At 34.2% G+C, this 20,590-nt stretch overlaps 1 protein-coding gene across 1 annotated transcript in view; it reads left to right on the top strand.

The window, feature by feature from the left end:
• Positions 1–544: 544 nt before the first annotated feature.
• The window catches only part of LOC115213084 (neuronal PAS domain-containing protein 3-like), a 357,535-nt gene continuing 337,489 nt past the window's right edge, over positions 545–20,590 (top strand). The window contains exon 1 of the mRNA XM_029782003.2: positions 545–600. Within this exon, the coding sequence (XP_029637863.1) occupies positions 581–600 (20 nt within the window). The 5' untranslated portion in view covers positions 545–580. The remainder of the gene's footprint in view (positions 601–20,590) is intronic.

The raw sequence follows: 20,590 nt of genomic DNA, 5'->3' as shown, positions 1-20,590 counted from the left end.
ATGAGACACTTCTGCACCGAGGGATGCATCACAACCAGTTGTACAATATTCCACCCGCGAGGATCGATGCAGGATGGGTCAAAAGCATAGTTGTGAGAAATAAAGTTTCTCGCTTATTCCATTCTTCGTCTCTATCATTTGTAATATATATAATTAATTAATTAATTTGCGAAGGTGTCTTTAATTCTATTATTATCCAATGTAACAATTTTTAAAATGATGATAACAGAATCAATGACACAGGAATGCTATATATGTGTGTGAGAGAGAGAGAGAGAGAGAGAGAGAGAGAGAGAGTAAGAGAGAGATGTATGTATGTATGTATGTATGTATGCATTTACGTATGTTCATTAAGGATTATATGTTCTAAAGTATAAATATGCTCGACTCGACACCAAGAACTTCTCTCCTTAATCTTTCTTTATGAGCAACTTTTAAGGCATCTTTCAATAAAATTTGTATGAAGAAAAAATTGATAAGACCAATCATAAATGTTACTAACACGAAGTTTTATTTTTTTTATTTCTTTTGTAATTCTAGAGGCAAAGAGTTGGGTCTGGATCATGTGACTGGAGAAGGGATGTCCGGGGTGAATGCTCGGTAAGATTATTTCTTGTTTCCATAAATCCTTGTTATATTCGGTATCTATTTAAAGATATTACTGTTCTGAATCATTCAAGAATTAAATGAATTCGTAATAAGCGGTATTACAGTTTACAGTTTATGAAAATGTTTATTAAAGGCATTGAAAATGTTCGAAAACAATTATTGTCCAAAAATGAATTCTATCTTATCCAGATAAATAGCTGAATTACGAACGACGAATCTTATTATTTTATAATGATTACCACATCTTTACTCTTTTGAATAACAATATTCCTATATGAAACGATTTCTCACGGAAGCCTACCCATACGACAACACTATTATATCATTACCTTTTATCATTCGTTTGTTTCCGTCGTTTACGTCCATCCTACAGTACCACCTTCAAGAGTTCAGTGAACCAACAGACCCCAGTTATGACGATATAAACGAATCAACAACACATGACAAGCGTTGGTGGCGGAGACAGACTAAAAAACAAAGACCCTCAAAAACATTTATACAATTAATATACATAGACACACACACACACACACGCGCGCGCGCAGGGTGGGATGCAAAAGTAGGTATACAGTAAGTATCAGATCAATGTCATAATACTTAATTCATTAGAATTATTAGCACATTAAATCAATTAGCCTCATTTTTTCATATTTTGTGTATCATTAATCATAAGGATACATTAATCATTCTGTTGTGTCTGGGGAGAATCATTTTCTTCTTGTGCCTTATAATTTAACACACTCACCGGTAAAATTTCCACTTATTTCTTATTTTTATTTTCCTAAAGCACATGCTCACACACATACATATATAAAAAAAATACACAAACGCGGACATGCAAGTACATGAATATGCAGAATACATACATTCAAGTGCACACACATACACACATATATTCATATGCATACACACACTTATATACATACACACATGCATGCATACAGACATACATACATACATGCAGGCATGCATAGGCATATACACACACCCACACTCATCCACACACATGCGCACGAACAAACAAAAAGGAACGCAGTGTAAATAACAGACAGTCAAGTCTATTGAAAAGGTTGCAAGACGCAACGAAAATTTTTGCAAAATAAAAGTGAGAAATAAGTGGAAATTTTACCGGTGTGTGTGTTAAATTATAAGGCACAAAAAGAAAATGACTCTCCCCAGACACAACAGAATATACTTCAACACACGAACTCACATAAAGAATCTTGCAATCCAAATCCAAAAACGAAACATTTATCATTACTATAATAATACTTTTATCGTAACTTTTAATATTTTAAATAAAATGCACCACTCTGTGTGTGTATATATATATATACACACACATACATACACACACGCACGCACACACACACACACACACACACACACACACACACATATATATATATATATATATATATATATTCACTGTCCGAAGTCAGGACGCCATGATAGATCGTTAGTTCCTACACGCATTTTTTTCTCTCCTTGTTTCTCTCCTTGCTTTTTTGTGTGTATCTTTCTGTCGAAGAGCGTAGGGCTCGAAACGTAAAAGACTTTTTCTATTTCTATCCTGAGCGCTATACTAATACATTTTTGTTTGTGCTCCACCTGCCTCGTCTTTGGTTTATTTTCGTAACTTTCCCGTTAAATATATATATATATATATATATATATATATATACATATACACATAAATATAGGATAGTGATACACATGCACCAATATTTTCAGTAAATATTGGTGCATTGTTGTGCCACTATCTTATATTCATACTTTAACCTGATGGTGCTTTGTTTTACTGGGAAGCAATACTACTGTATTGCATTATTTAATAATATTTTCTTTGAATACATATATACATATATACATGGAGACAAAAGTGTGCACACGTGCGTGTGTGTGCGTGTGTGCGTGTGTGTGTATATATATATGTGTACGCGCGCGAGTATGTGAGTGTGCGCCCGTGTGTGCGGACTGTTGTGTGATTGTACATCTATGCACAAATACACACTCGTATAAGTACTGATGCATACACGCAGATATATGGGCATATACATGTGCACAAATATACTGCCACATCTACCGCCCCATCCTACTTCCCCCGCCCAAACCACGTGACCGATTTTCTGTCTACCACACGATCGATTTCCCGTTCACCATGCGCTATTTTCCGAGCAATTGTTGTCACTGAAATACCAACACCAAACTATGACACCGCGTGACCTTTCTTGACCAATCGCAGGCTAACGTCCAGTAGTAAACAGTGACTCTCCTCACTCGAACTCTCATTCAAACTCCAACGGCCGAAGACTAGCGACACGCTTGAAACTCAGAGTACCAAGGAGTTTGAATCAAACTATTTTGATCCACATATGTGTTTGTGTGTGTGTGTGTGAGTAAGTGAGTGAGTGTGTGTGTGTGTGTGTGTGTGTGTGTGTGTGTGTGTGTGTGTGTCTATACAACAGACTTCTTTCCGTTTCCATTCACCAAATCCATAGAAGGAGACACTTTCTCAATTTGCCGCGCAATGGGACATAACCCAAGACCACATGGTTCGAAAACAAGCTTCATGCTTTTAATTCGCCTGATATTGTCTTCTAATACTTGTTCCGATCCACAATATCTAGGAGAAAGTGTGCGAGACGCTGCGCGGTAACTATATTATCAACTGAACTAATATTCGTATGGAAAGACGTCTGTTGTATAAACACACACACACACACACACACACACACACACACCACACACACACACACACACTCACTCACACACACACATATGTGGATCAAAATAGTTTGATTCAAAGTCCTTGGTACTCTGAGTTTCAAGCGTGTCGCTAGTCTTCGGCCGTTGGAGTTTGAATGAGAGTTCGAGTGAGGAGTTTGAAGCTTTAAACGTTGCAGTCTTCATTAAACACGGTGTGACGACATCTATGATGAAAGATAAAAACTGTGTAAGATGTACTGGAAGTCTTTGAGTAGCAACCTTGCTTGACCTGGGTATTCAACAGCCACAATATATCTATTACCATTAATCAATACAAAGTTACAAGATATAACTAATATCTTATCTTCAGTTCAAACCCCGTCGAATAGATGCGATGTTGATTATTCAGGATAACATCGGAATTTAAGCTTTTTTTTTTATTTTGGTGGCGGGAGGTGGGATTGACGATGATCGTGATGATGGTGGTGATTTAGTGAAGGGGATGGCGATGACGACGATGATGAAGATTATACTCTCTCTCTCTCTCTCTCTCCCTTTCTCTTACTCTTTTACTTGTTGCGGTCAGTTGACTGCGGCTGTACTGGAGCACCGCCTTTAGTCGAGCAAATCGACCCCAGGACTTATTCTTTAGAAGCCTAGTACTTATTCTATCTGTCTCTTTTACCGAACCGCTAAGTTACGGGGACGTAAACGCACCACCATCGGTTGTCAAGCGATGTTGAAGGGGACAAACACAGACACACAAACATATACACACACATACATATATACGATGGGCTTCTTTCAGTTTCCGTCTACCAAATCCACTCACAAGGCTTTGGTCGGCTCGAGGCTATAGTAGAAGACACTTGCCCAATGTGCCACGCAGTGGGACTGAACCAGAACCATGTGGTTAGTAAGCAAGCTACTTACCACACAGCCATTCCTGCGCCTATAATGATTATGTTGTCAACGACGACGACGATGATGATGATGACGACAATGAGGGTAGTGATGACGACGATGACGCCAACTTCTGATATCATTCACGATTTCTTTTATGTCACTCAATACCTTCTGAACAAAAAATCATCAAGAAGGAAATCGAAAGTAAATCAAATTAAAAGGTTTTTAAAAATACATATAAGTAGTAATGCTGCTAATAATGTTTTCCAATATTGGCACAAGGCCAGCAATTTCGGGAGAGGAGTAATTCGATTACATCGACCTCGGTACTCGACTGGTACTTATTTTATCGACCCCCAAAAGGATGAAAAACAAATTCGACACCGGCGGAATTTGAATTCGAAATGCCTTAAAGCTGCTCATGATAATAGGCGCATGAGGTATGATATTTTATCAAGCGCGTAATTTGTGTGTGTGTGTGTGTGTGTGTGTGTGTGTGTGTGTGTGTGTGCGTGTGTGCGTGTGTGTGTGTGTGCGTGTGTGCGTGTGTGTGTGTGTGTGTGTGTGTGTGCGTATTTCTGTTTAAACAGATATACTTTCTTATCGATATCACATCTAAGGGAGTTAGGAAATTTTCCTGATTGATTTTGGTTCTTTTGCTGTTAGTGTTGTTACAGGTGCTGTAGTGAATCTGTTATTATTGTCACAACTGCACCAGCAGTTGTTTGCGTTATTGCTATGGCTACATTTATTGGTGTTGGTGCTGCTGCTGTTGTTCTTGTTCACTTCGCTGTTGTTACAACTGTACGCTGCAGTTATTGTTGAAGCATTTGTGTCAGCAGTGGTGGGGCATTCTTCTCCCTTGATTTTTTTTCGGGGGAGGATAGAAAGTCCCTAATTGATTTTCAGCACAAAAGAAGTGGTATCTTGGCTTCCTTCCCTAAACCGCAAAGCGCAGCTCCACTACATTGGGCAGGAGGATAAAATTCGGGGATCCACGGTGGAGGATCTTCAGTGTGGTAACAAACCAAAATTCACTCTCGGTTCGTTTTACAGCGAGGAGTGTGTTGCTGCCCTCCAAGGCATCACAAGACATCCACCAGATGTCTAGTTCTGACGGAACTCGCTATATCTTAAGCGATCGGTTCTTACATGTTGGATAAACTGTGAGATCTCAGTAGCGTATGGGAACTATAGAGTACATCAGAGTGAGGACTTCTCTAATGAAAAGGTTCTCCATGCTTCTGAACTGCCTTGCCCTGGTCACATTGTATATGTCTGTCTATATATCACCGAAGGCTTTTTCCACATGGGTATGGCTGCTTCTAGGCGTCAGGTTTTTGATAATATACACAATACAACAGCATTTTCCCAGCAGTTATTGCCAAAACCTCAACTGGAATTGCAACCTGAGCTTTCATCCTATTTACTTTACAAGTTGTACCGTCTGAATCAGTCGTGCCTCCTTGTTGCTTAGGGAGAGCGAAAAGTAGTTTATTGACCTCGTTGCCATTCAAGCCGAAGATTGACTGTTGGTGAAGTCACCCCAATCACATGCTTTGTCGCCGCCATTATTGTTGTAGTAGTTGTTGTTACCGCTGATGTTGTTGCTACTGTCGCTCCTCCTTTTTTTTATAGTTATAATTTTTGTTGTTGCAAATCTTGTTAGTGTTGTCATTGTTTTCTCATATTAAAAATTTCTGTTGTGAGAGAAATATCTCTCAGGACCACGCCGCTTACTTTTCTCCTTTTCACACAGTGAAATAGGGCCCCTTATTTAACAAAATATCCCCCCAAATTTAAAACAAAACAAAGTATTTCAAATACTTTATTATCATCATCATCATCGTCGTCGTCGTCGTCATCGTTGTCGTCGTCGTCGTCGTCGTTGTTGTTGTTATTATTATTATTATTATTATTCAGTAGTCTTTTTATCAGGTACTTTCACTGCACTACCGACCTCAACTCTGTATGGCTTGGGTATGTGCTCTGGTTTGTCGTGATGCTCTTATTTTTACTGTATTGAAAGCAATTTTACGTAGGATGTGTGCAGTGCCCAGTAGTGCTATTTTCTGAATGTTATATATACTTGTTAATCCTGGTGATTTCGTTATGTATTTGTCTGAATATTTTTCTATCATACCTAATGCGTCTACTATGATAGGAATTGTTTCTGTTTTTAGACTCCACATTCGAGTTACCTCTATTTACAGGTCTTTGTACTTTGAAAGCTTCTCCGTTTCTTTTAGAGAAACATTGTCATCTGTTGTTATTGATACGTCGATTAGAAAGCATTTTTTCTTGATGATCTCTGACAACTATATCTGACATATTTGCCTTAATTTCTCTGTCTGTGCGTATTGGCATATCCCATAGTATGATTGCGTTCTCATTTTCTGTGACCTTTCCTGGCGTTTGCCTATACCATCTTTCTGTTGTTATTCCATAGTGTTGGTATAGTTTTCAGTGTATATAGATCCCAACGCTGTCGTGTCTATTGTTTCTTGTCCACCTTCACATATTCTGCAGTTACTTGTATTTCTTTTCATTGCGTGCTTTTGGTAATTTCTGGTGGAGAGGCTTTGGTCTTGTGCTACAATTAAAAATCCTTCAGTCTCTGATTTGAGTCCTGAGCTTCTCAACCATTGTTGGAATTTTGCTTTGTCTATCTATTTTCTGTTTAGTTTAACCCACTATTTTCCACGAATGGGCTTTTCTTGCCATCGTTTTATCATGATCCGTTGCTGTTCCAATTTTAATTTGGATTTCAGTTGTTTTAATTTTTTTGTTGTTTCTTCTTTTTCTTCATAGTTGTTAGGTACTATGACTTCTTTTTTGTATTTGTCAGCTTCCTTAACTAAAAAATAGTTTTTTTGTCTTGTTCGTGTTTTGTGGCTATTTGTATTAGCTTTCCATGCTTCTGAAGTAGGTATTTCTGTAGTCCTATGGTGGTTATTTTGTATTAGTTTTCTAGTTGTGTAAGGCCTCTACCAACTTCCATACGTTGTATATATAACCTTTCTATGTCAGATTTTGGGTGGTGCACCCTAAATCCTATCATTATTTTTCTAGCTTTCCTGTCTATTTTGATTAGTTCATTTAGAGTCCAGTTAAAAATATTGTCGCTGTAACTTATAACTGGGACGGCTAGAGTGTTGATACTTATTATCTTGTTTTCTGCATTGAGCTCTATTATCAGCCTATAGCATTCTTTTCTCACCTTCTTTTCCAATTGTGTGTTGTATCGTATCTAGTTCTTTGATTCCTAAGTATTTATATGTCTGGCTTTGGTCTAATTCTCTTATTTCATTTGCTTTGTCTAGTGTGATGTTGCTACTCTTAACTAGTTTTCCTCGTTTCAAGGTTGCTTTGGCACATTTTTCTAAACCAAATTTCATGTTTATTTCTTTGGTAAATACATGTATTGTTTATAGTAATGTTTCCAACTGTTTATCATTTGTAGCATACAGTTTTAGATCATCCATATGTAAGAGATGGCTGACTGATTGTTTTGCCCTAACAGCTGTATCAACATCCAGTTCTGTTAAGCATGTCAGATAAAGTTGTTAGTGCCAAGCAGAAAAGGAGTGGAGAGTGTGTTTCCCTGGAATATTCCTCTTCTAATGGGGATGGCTTTGATTTTTGAGTCCTTCTTTTATCTATTATTATTATTATTATTATTATTATTATTATTATTATTATTATTATTATTATTATTATTATTATTATCATTATTATTATCATTATTATTATCATTATTATTATTATTATTATTATTGTTGTTATTATTATTATTATTATTATTATTATCATCATCATCATTATTATTATTATTATTTTCGTTAGCATCTTCTTTCCATTCTGTTTCCATTTCTTGCCGAGTGTCTCCATGATAACTAGGGCAATAGTATTATTATTATTGTTATTATTATTATTATTATTATTATTATTATTATTATTATTATTATTATTATTACCTCCTCCTTAGTGAAGGCAGCAGTATTGTTTTTCAGTCGTGTTTGTTTGTTTGTCCGTGGACAAGATATCTCAAGAACCGCTTGACAGATTCGGATGGAACTTTCAGGGATGTTTGGCATCATGACTGGCACGAACTGATTAGATTTTGGAATCGATCCGATACCAGACAAGGATTCTGGATTATTTTTCATGTTTTCTTACTTAATTTTTGTGAGCGGTCAGGTTTATTTTTAGTATTCTCGTTTGTGAGAGCAGTCGAGTTTATTTCATATATTCTCATTTTAAAAATCATTTCTGGCAAATCGTTGAGAGGATGTTGGTATTGCCTTAGCGAAGGTTTGCGCTCTCTGAGTGCTCTTATGATTATTACTGTTGTTGTTTCTTGCATACGTACAAGGCCAGAAATTAGATTGATTCAACCCTGATACGTCAATGATACTTTATTTATTAACCTCAGAAGGTTGAAATGCAAAGTTGACCTCAGTGGGATTTGAATTGAAAGGGTTAAATACAGAATGAAAATACCCAACCAAGCCAGACGCTTTAACAATTCTGCCAATGCACCCCTGTAATCAGCTTTAATCCTCCTCTGCTCACTATGTCTAGTGTTTCCCAATAGCGTCTGGACAGAAGCAGCAGTCAGCTGTATTATTTGTCTAGCCAATAATTATTACTGATAGTGATATATAAACAAACCGAGATAGTTTGAGAGTTATGCATGCTTGCGCGTTTGTATACTAGATGCGAACCTCTTCCAAGCAGTTCACATCTAGTAATTGGCGACATTTGATAAAAGAAAATAGGACATGCTCTTATCTGAACACTCCTACGTCGCGAAAAAAACAAAAAAAAACATATCAAACCTTGTCGCTTTCGTTGCAATGACCTAGCTCGACACAGATAACAGTTAATGCTATTCTACAACAATTTCGATTTTATTTTTGCTGATATTGTTACCTCAACTACGATTTCCTCCTTGATGTGCATATCTTTTTTCAATGCATGCTTATTTAAAACTAACATTTTTCTTGTGTCTAAAAGAGGTTAATTTGTGTCTATGTTAGAAATCCTTAATTTTTGGTTCATATATTTATCAAGTTCAAATGTCTGTTTTGGAACCTTACCCAGATTATAAACACCCCAATCTCAGCTAATATGTTATATAATACTATTAGGTAAATTCAATTAGCATAAGCCATGTTTTCTAATTTGGTTTACAATCACTTCCATTGGGACTTTTTCACTCATAGTTCATTAAATTTTCTCGTTTTTGCGTAAACAGCCAGATTTGTACAATTCTGGATTTCAGTAATTCTGAGAACGTCCTTTGAATAGCTTGTAACTTCTCTTTAAATTCATACTCCTGTTTCGTGTCTGCGTGTGTGTGTTTATATGTGCTTTGGTAGACGCTCGCTAGTGTATCAAATACAATGCCTTCTGTTATTCGCCCCAGATCTCTTTACACCGAGGTCAACTTTGATTTTCATACTAGCAGGGTCGATAAAGAAAGTACCAGTTTGGTAATGGGCTCAGTTCTTTTGTATACTTCTAACCTTGTCACACTCAATTTCCCTCTAGAAGAGATTGGCTCTGTACACATCTGGAGACGGATTTGAAAATGCCCAAAATATACAAGCGCAGGTATGATGGTGCCGTTAAGAAGGCTGCATTTCAACCAAGTGGTTTTGGGTTCAGTCCTACTGTGTGACACCTTAAGCAAGTGTCTTCTCAGATAGTCTCCAACTGACAACTGCTTTGTGAGCGAATTTGGTAGACGGAGACTTTGCAGAAAGCATGTGTGTGTGTATTAGGAAAATGAAAAACTCTTTTACGTTTCAAGGTATACGTTTCTACAGAAGGGAATAAAAGAAAATAAACAGAGCAAGAATGAGTATACATCTATATATAAATATATATATGTGTGTGGGGGGGGGTGTATGTGTGTGTGTGTGTGTGTGTATTTATATTCACATATATATATACATATATAAAGATAGCTGTAAATGTGCATATATGTGTGCATATGAATATTTATATATATATAAAGCAGTATATATGTGTGTATATGTATATGTGTGTGTATATGTATATGTGTGTGTATATGTATATGTGTGTGTATATGTTTATATATATGGGTAGGTGTGTGCATATATATGTGTGTATATATCTATATATATATATATGTGTGTGTGTATATATCTATATATATATATGTGTGTGTGTGTGTGTGTATTTGTATGTATGTACATATACGTATATATCAAGGCAAAAAATACCACCTTTTCAAAATTATTTCATCAAAATCCTTATCCTGTTTTCATTATTTTTATTTTTATTATTACTGTTATTGTTACTCTCAATAGCAGCATTATTGATTCTTTTTCTTCTCTGTCCTTTTATTCTCCTCCATCTCCTCTTCCTCCTTCTTGTTATCATCATATTTGTCATCATCTGTGTCATTTGTATTTTTTTATCATCATATCATTATTGTCATCGCCATTATAATTGTTGTTGTTGCTTCATCATCATCATCATCATCATTCTCTCTTTATTGCAAACGAACTTTACTCAATTTGAATTTTTTTTTCTTTTTTTTTTTGTTAAATTAATCGTCCTTACTCTATTTCAATCAACAATGAGAATCTTCATGAAAATGAAAGCAGTTCATTGCTTATTGTTAATGTTCTCTCACTAAATCACATCTTGACACATTCATCTTCAGATTGGAACCATTTACAGTAACACATCAAAGCCATCTGCTTTGTTATTAAACCATTCAAATATTTCTTTTTTCTTTTTTTTTACTCCATCACTCTATCTTTATATTTTTCCTTCTAGCTTTCTTTTTGCCATACTTACTCCACCCTTGCACTGATTCTTTCCATTTTGTTTTTCGTTCTTCTTTTTCTTATATTTGTCCAAGTGAAACCCGTTTTCCTTGATGGGAATCAAAATGAATACTGCACCATGTTGTTTCGGTTTATTTTCCAATGAATAATATCTGTTGCTTATTTCACCTGTCATTTTCGTAATAAATTAGTATGAATTTAATTAAACAGCTGTCAATCGGGTCTAGGAAGGTAATTTGTGTTGAACAGTAAATATCCAGAAAGCTGCCAAGATCATTTTCTCTGTCTTCAATACGAATTTTTGTAAATATTTCTGTAGCAAACAAGTAAATTCATTCATTTTTATAACTGTTAATAGATTTGAAGGGTGATTAATAATAAAAATGGTAAAGAGCCAGAGAAAATAGTTTAGAGTACTTTGTAGTGTTCTTCTATTTATGTACTGAGTTAGAATTCTTACTGAGGTTGACTTTTCCCCTTCATCTTTCCAGAGTTGATAAAATAAATTTCAGGTGCAGGTGTGGCTATGTGGTAAGAAAGTTGCTACCCAAACACATGGTTCTGGATTCAGAACCATGCATGGTACCTTGAGCAAGAGTCTTCTGCTATAGCCTTGGGCCAACCAAAAATTTGACAGTGGATTTTGTAGAGAGAAACTGAAAGAAACTTGTTGTATGTGTGTGTGTGTGTGTGTGTGTGTGTGTGTGTGTGTGTGTGTGTGTGTGCCTTTGTGCCTGTGTTTGTGTCTCCACCACCACCACTTGACAACTGGTGTTAGTGTGTTTGCATCCTCATAACTTAGCAGTTCGGCATAAGAGATCGATAGAATAAGTATCAGGCATAAAATTAAATACTGGGGTCGATTCATTTGACTTAAATTTCAAGGCAGTGCCCCAGCATGGCTGCTGTCTAATGACTGAAGTGAGTAAAAAATAAATTAAATATTGGATTGACTAAGTTGGTTGCTCCTTTCTCCCACCAAAACAAAATGTTAGAAATTATCATTATTAGAGACTTAAATTTTACTGGGACAATTTCGTAGGCTTGTAACTCAATACACTAAGAGGCTGGTCAACACTGCCCAATGTCTTTTAAATGAGCTCAGGTCAGGAGCAGACCAGACTTTCAGCTTGATAGCAAATTAATAAGCACATGTCAAGCAAAAGATGGCTTACATCTGGAATGTTATCAGATGCTCACCACTCTCTCCTCAAACATATATATATATATATATATATATATATCATCATCATCATCATCATCATTTAACATCCATTTTTCGTCCAACCCGTGCTAGCATGGGAAACGGACATTAAACGATGATGATGATAATGATATATATATATATATATATATATATATATATATATATATATATATATATATATTGATAGATAGATATATATACACACACACACATATATATATACATACACACACACACACAGATATATATATGATTAGCTTTTCAGTTTCCATTCACTAAATTCACTTATAAGTCTTTGGTTGGCCCAGGACAATAGTAGAAGACACTTGGACACTTGACCAAGATGCCACACATAGAGACTGAACCCAAGACCATATGGTTAGGAAGCAAATTTCTTAACCATACAACTATGTCTGTGCCTATAATGTTGGGTATGCCAGTCAAATACTGAGATCAGTATTATTGACTACATTCTCACACAGAATGTATGCCTTTATGACCATTTCAAAAAATCAAAATTGGGGCAACAGATGGTGAAATAGAACAGAGTGCATGACAAAATACCTTGAAATATTTAATCACATTTTTGTTACATACAATAGAATCAATATCAGATTAAAACAACCATCTGTGTATCATACTTAATGTAAACGCATCATTGAAAGGCAAATTTACTGCGGTATTTGTCTATCTCTTATAGACATGATGTATTTAAAACACAATATATATATACATAATGGAGGGTAACAGAAATCATCCAGAAGTGGCTTGCAAAGATGCAAATGCACTTCTGCTCCATTGGGCATTATCAATGCAATGTACTAAAAATTTTGTATTTATTTACATTCAGTGTTCAGAATCCTGCTGGATCAAATTTACTTTCATCACTTGAATTGAATTTATACTGAATTAGTGTATCAAATATAGTTTAGTGTTAAAGATATGTGCCTTGTTCTAACATAAGAAAAACTTTGATTATTATAAAATTATAATTTAAATATTTCCATATTGCTGGAATAATATATTTATTACTTTGATCTAGAAGAAATCCAGGTAAAATCGCTCAAATTTTTCATTACCGTCTTGCTTAAAATTTGAATCTTTTAACTGCTTCATTTTTAAAACACTTAAAAAGAAGTGGGTGTGTGTGGGTGTGGGTGTGGGTGTGGGTGTGTGTGTGTGCGTGTGTGTGTGTGTGTTCAGATCACAATTGTAGCACAAAGATAAACAATTATTAACTTTGGATTATGCAAGTCAGAAGAAAAATAAAGGTGAGTGAGAAAGCGAAAAAAGAGACAGAGACAGACAAATAATATATGCATAATTCTAAAGGTACAAAATATATTTCATCATGCATGTATGCATGTATGTGTATATCTATATGTATGAATACATTTATGCATGTTTGTATGAATACATGTAAGTATATATGTACATACATAAGAAGAGACAGGATGAAGAGAAAAGAGATAAAAGGAGATTATTGTTGAATATGCAGATATGTGTATGCTGATATGAAGGAGGGATGGGAGTGGGTATATGAGAACTTTACATATTGATATATATATACATATGAGTACGTGTGTGTATGTATACATATATATAACATATATGATATGTATACAAATTTATATGTATATATATATATATATATATATATATATATATATACACATATATATATTTATATATAAATGCACCAATATTGTTCTGTTTTAAATTTTTTTTATTGTAAAATTACATATAGGTTCTCCCCTATGCACGTTTTTCCTCAATAAATACATTCCAAAGCCAAGATGAAATACGATTTTAAAAATACATAAAACCTGATTTGACATTTATATTTGAATATGATTATTTTTTACATCTCAAAATATCTGGCTCATTATATGAAGAGAAAGATTTTACGTGTATACAGGATTCAACTGGTTGATAGACAAAGTATTTAACTCATTGAAATTCTTTGCAGTAAAAAACACAGACAAATGGCTTTATTGACATGCTTCTTTAGTCAGATGGAATTCATTTTTAAGAGATGAGGGGGTGGAAATAATCAATATATTTACTTTCCCCATGAGGAAATATTTCACTGCAAAATTTTCACTTCAGTAGAGTGTGTCTACATTTTAAAAGAAATTTCACAATATTTTTAAGCTGGTATATTTTTTATGGAGGATATTAGCTTTTGCTTTATTTGTTTACATATTTCACAGCTGATAGATTTTTGTATCATTTAGAAATTTCTTCAAAATCAATACATAACCAATAATTACATTATGAACTATGTATATCTATTATTGTTCTTAATTTGTTAATCATTGCATCACTGAACAAATAATATTCTGTTTGATCTAAACAATTCAATTTCTTCTTAGAACAATACATGCACTGAAAAGTTCTTGGCTTTAAGGGTATTGCAAAAGATCTGGTTGGAAGCCCAATCTTCCAACTTGTTTTACAGGGCTTAGAAAAACTGAAGGACCACTGTAATAAGTTTGTGAATCTGAGAGGTGAATATGTTGAATAAAATGATAATTAACTGATCCTCCTATATTTTCTTTTACAGAAACTTTTCAGTCTCCCCTCATACATATGCACATTTGTGTGCACATACACACACACACATACACACATATATGTTAGTGTTGACTGTTGGAAGAAAGCGTACATGATACCATAGTGAGAATTAATAATATTTTTATTTTGGTCAAGTTAATCTTGTGCTAATCTGAGACTCACCTCCAAGTACACAGGGTTTTCAGGTAAGTTATGATTTGTCTGAAGACTGTGTAGTCACAGATAAAACATGGAGTTGCAAGAAACTAACTCAACCAAATGTATAATATATATTAATTATTATTATTTATATAGCAAGTTATACACACGCTCTGGAAGAAAGAAAACTCTTGCCCTTCCATGTTCCATCGATTTCATTTTTAATCTCATTTTGAAAAGATCTCATCCAACACATTCTATCACACTCCTTAACTGCTAAAGAGACCAGTAGAATAAGTACTAGAAAAGACAAATACCTGCAAATAATTCTCAAGTATTTTTTAATTTTTTTATTTTCATGACACTCAAGCAAACATTCATCCCCATTCTATATTCAATCAATTCCATAATTTCCTTGTTCTATTTCTTTGTGTTCAGAAGTCAAACTCCACCCAAGTCAATCTTACTTTTCCTCCTTTGGAGTTCAATTAAAATTGTATCAACTCAGAGCAATGGATTAGTAGAACTCTAAGAAGGTGTTGTATGATTTATTCCAATCCCTTGAATTCTGAGTTCAAATCCAATAACAGCTTACCTATGTGGTTGACTTAATCCATTTCTTGATTTAACAACACCACCTGGCACTCTGGGTGCCTTTAGTAGATTTTTTTCTGGTTTTGAGGCTACCTTTTTACCCCTCTCCCACCAGTCTTGGAGACCCTTCAAACCTAACCCTAACCCTTCAAAAGGTAATGGACACTCTTTTCTCTCCCTATTATAAGATCAGAAAAAATGAATAAATAAAACAATTTAAATTCCAAGATTGTCTCCCCTGCCTTTCTTGACCAGATTCAAATGAGCTAATTATTGTTTCTTCTCAGTTTCAGTTTAATTTGAACTAATTAAGATTTCTTGGTTCACTGTATCATCATCATCATCATCATCATTGATTTATTGTCCACTTTTCCATATTTGCAGTGAATCTATTAGGTGGATGGAAACTGAAAGAAGCCCATTCTCTCTCTAAATATATATTATATATTCATGTGTGTGTGTGTGCGTACCCTTGTCTAGACGTCATTTGAAAGTTGTAAATGAGCATCATCATCATCATCATACAAGCAAGGTAGTATATTTCCAGTCTTACCATGAAAATCATGTCTAGCTATGAAGAACTATTACCTTACTTAGAAAAATGATGACGGTTGGGATAGGAAAGGCATCTGGTCATAGAAAACCATCTGATTCATTCATGCAAAGAAAAGTGGATGTGAAGTGATGAGGCTGATGATGATGTTGATGATGATGATGATGATGATGATGATATTGTTCTTGGGTAGTAGATTTAATCCCTCATTCAGTTTAATAACACCCCCTATCCCTTGGACTTCAGTCCGAGAATAACTCCCTTCCTTCTTTTCTTCTTCCCAATAATCTTGAAGACTCTAAAAAAGCTGATGATTGTACCCTTTTCCTATTACTATGCTATTAAAATTCAATTTTTGTAAAATCCTGCTGATGATGACTTTATATTCACCTGACAGGATATGATAAAACAAGTCACAGTAATAAACTGAGGTCAATTCAATTGATTATGACCTTTTGCTTTTTTTCTCATGTAAAAGAAATTAATATATTTAATGATACAATGGGCATATGGCATAGTGGTTAAGAGTGCAGGCTACTAACCCCAAGATTCCAAGTTCGATTCCAGGCAGTGACCTGAATAATAATAATAATAATAATAATTATAATAATAACAACAACAACATTGACAAATACCTTAGGAATGAGAACCCAAGTTCAAAATTTTCCCAAGACACCTGATGAAGGTGTATATCAGCTGAAACGTTGTGTTAACAAGATGAGGACAAATATCCGTCAATTGTAAATAATGTAAATAATGTATATATGATGATATTGAAATGAAGAACTCATGAGTATATGTGAAGCATTATCATACATTTACAAGTAATGTAAAGTAATGAAAGCCATTTAACCAAGCAGAATGCAGAGAAATGCAAATTTATTCAAAATTTCAAATTTTAAAATCCCTAAATTCAAAAATGAAACAAAACTGTGATGACATGTGCAGAAATGCATTGTGTAGCAAGACGGAAATTTAAATAACATTATACACTTCATAGACAAGAAATTTGTAATGTTTGTTGATTTGTGATCATGAGCACCTAATGGGTATAGCTTCATAAATGGAGAAATTACTATTATTTCTATTAAAAGGCCTTGCTTTAAAATGTTAGAAATGTTAACAACAGTATGATGTATTATTATTTATGAAATATGTGATATGTATTAAAAAAGGTTTTTTTAATGTAAAATACAGCTCCAAGAATTCAAGTAGTATTTCTAAATTTACGGAACAATCCAACTCATTCTATCATGAACATATGTAAAATCCTTTAAATTAACATTTTTTTTTTCTCTAAATTCTAAAAGATTAATAAAATAAAGTTTTGCAGATTTTAAAATTTATTTCACTAAAATAAAACAGGAGTGATAAAAATAAACCAAGTGAACACAGAAATGGATGGAAAAATTACAAAATATATAAATAACATGCTCATATAATGGATTATAAGTTAATTTAAAGATCTTGTCTTTAAAATAGCACAGCCTGTAAATTTCTCTATATAAAATACATACACATATACACACCACATATACATCCACATGTACATGCATACACATTCATATATTTAAATGCTACTAGAATAATCTTTGCAATTATTTTTAAACCTTCTCAAAAACCTTCTCAATAGCTTAGGAAATTTTGCAGTGTTGCAAGAGGAAAGTAATTTTACAGTTGAATGAATTTCAAGATTTTGTTCAAATCTAAACTTTCTGCCACAAAACCACTTTTTTTTAAGGGATTTCTTATGTAAATCGCATTTCAGAATTTTTTTTTTTTCCTTTCAGTATTTATTAATACAAATTTCTAGTATCTAATCCAAAAGATATTCTATTTCATTTTCCATATTTTTCTGCCCATTAAAAATGGCATCAGGACAGGAAGAGGACAGTATCTGATTGAAAATGATAAATAACTTTGACTGTGAGCTAAACATTTCTACTATCAACTGATATCTTGCACATGTAAATTCAATGATATTGCATTGTGGGAAGTGAGTCAGTGAAGTTAAGTTTTAAATTTTTAATGTTCATGTAATTTTCTAATGAAATATATTTCATGAAATATAATCTGCTACTATGACATATATATAATCAATAATTGTCCCTGATATAAATATGGTGTAAGTATGATGCTATGTGAATGAAAAAGTTTGTTTCACAACTATGGAACCTTGAGCAAGTGTCTTCTACAATAGTCACAGGTTGACCAAAATTCATCATGTGTGTGTGCATGCACATGCATGTGTGTGTGTTTGTGTTGTGTGTGCATGCATTTGTGCTGTGTTTGTGTTGTGTGTGAGTATGTATGTGCACATGCACATACATGTGTGTGTTTGTGCGTGTGTACATGCATTTGTGTTGTGTGCATGTGTTTGTGTGTGTGTGTGCACACATTTGTGTTGTCTGTGTGTGTGCACATGTGCATGCATGGTGTAAGCATGCACTTTGCACTCCTATCTATTAGTAAAAATTTTAAACATCAAATGAAATCTGAGCCCTTCCCACCAGATATTTCAGATAAATATGCTGTGTAATATTTGTTTCAACCAAGTTGCACATTGCTGATAGTGAGGAAGACATTTCCTTGTCGCTCTGCCCTCATAAATGCATTGACCCAGTGATTTTCCTGTTGGAAACATGTAACCAATAGCACTACTGTTCTCCAAATGCAATAGATAATAAATTAAAGAATAAATAAAACAAATAATCTAAATTTGACTGGTGTGGTGCGACCCTCTCTTCGTCCAGCTGTTACATCTCAGAGAAAAGAATAGACAGTCTAAGAGGGTGGTTATGTCTGCTCACCACCACATAAGCACTTCAAACAATTAGTGAAAGCATAGTACATGCTACCAAGACATACTCACTCAAAAGTGATGGCTGGCTGTACTTATATATGAAAAAAAGTTATATACAAAATACCAACAACTCTCTGATATAGTTTTTTTTTTTCTTTCAAATCTATATAAGTGGAAATGTTCAATATCCCAGGATGTCCACTGAACCACCTCCCTACTATATTGGAACAGAGATCACTATCTGTAGCAATGAACTTATAAGGAGGAATGGTTCTTTCAGAACATCTCCCTCACTGTTCTTTGTGGGAACATGCATCATATAAGAATGTTTTATGTTTTACTTCATTTTACAAGTTATTTTCATCACCAAGTACATATTATCATTTTTAATATTTATGTATAATATTTTCCTATGTGCCTTATAATATACGCTCACTTATTCTCATGAAGTTGTTTCCTGATGAATATATTTTTCTGTTAGAGAAAACAAAGATTTTGCTTCATTTTCATTGGGCCATCCATTTAGCTTTTATGAGAGGGAGAAAATCTATTTCCATTATAGCAGTGATAATTAAAATTTATATTTAGCAATAATAATCAAAATTCATATTTAATCTGTTATGTGGAATCACATTTAATCTATTTCCTATTTATTTATCTATTTATTTATTGTAAAAGGAAGATTCAGTTATCATTTAACAGAGAAGTTCTCAACCATTTTTTCTTTATGGGCCCATTTACTATTGTAGTCACTGAATATTTATAAACTAGTTTGATAGAAACTTCTTTCAAAATTCCTATTTTGTTTTTCACATATTAACTTGTGTAGGCTGAACTATGTGAAATGGTAGAGAAAGAAAGGTGGTTGTTTCTTGCAATACATAGCAATACATACATCTAAAGCAAAATCTTTTCAGGGTCTCTTAAAACACTATAGCAGTCAATTTTACTATTTCATTGCATCCCTTAATCCTTTTTGCCCCTTGTGGAGCATAGGGCCTCAACAGTTGTTTTCCACTTTTTGCAGTATTGGTGTGTTTCTTGGCTGCATCCTATGTCAGGCCAGTGGTCCTGAGTTCATCCAAAATGCTCCACTTCCATGTCTGCTTCAGGTGTCCCCACTTACTTTTCCTCTGTGGATTCCAGTCAAGTGCTTGTTGTGTCACATTTGATGGTTCTCTCCACAAATGGAAAGAACCCTCAAATTTCATTGCATAGACCAAAAAAAAATCTTATATGGGTCCTCTGGGGCCATATGGACCCTGGTTGAGAACCACTGATTTAACATCATAAATAGTGGGTTCACTAATGCGTGATGGTAATCACTGTTATCTGTTGTGAATACAATGGCCAAATAAATACAATGAACTAGATGTATATCTCACTTAACCCTTTTGCTACTGACTCACCTGAGGCAACTCCTGGTTCTGTAACACATACGTTCAATTTTAAAGTGATCTAAATTAAACCTTACCATCGAAATTTCATGTTGATTTATGTTTAAAACACCAGCTTAAAATTGATAATTATTTTGCTAAGTTCTTCATTATTTCAAAATTAACTGAAACAAAGGCAGTGTATTTCAGTAAAACTATGGTAAGACAAGAGTTAACAGATTATGGTGGCATCTTAGAACTGAGAGAAAAGGCTTGAATGAAAAAGTTTCC

The sequence above is a fragment of the Octopus sinensis genome, linkage group LG6, assembly GCF_006345805.1.
Source record: "Octopus sinensis linkage group LG6, ASM634580v1, whole genome shotgun sequence".
NCBI classification, from domain to species: domain Eukaryota; kingdom Metazoa; phylum Mollusca; class Cephalopoda; order Octopoda; family Octopodidae; genus Octopus; species Octopus sinensis.
The sequence above is the reverse complement of the archived record's forward strand: the minus strand, read 5'-3'. Positions and strand labels throughout refer to the sequence as shown.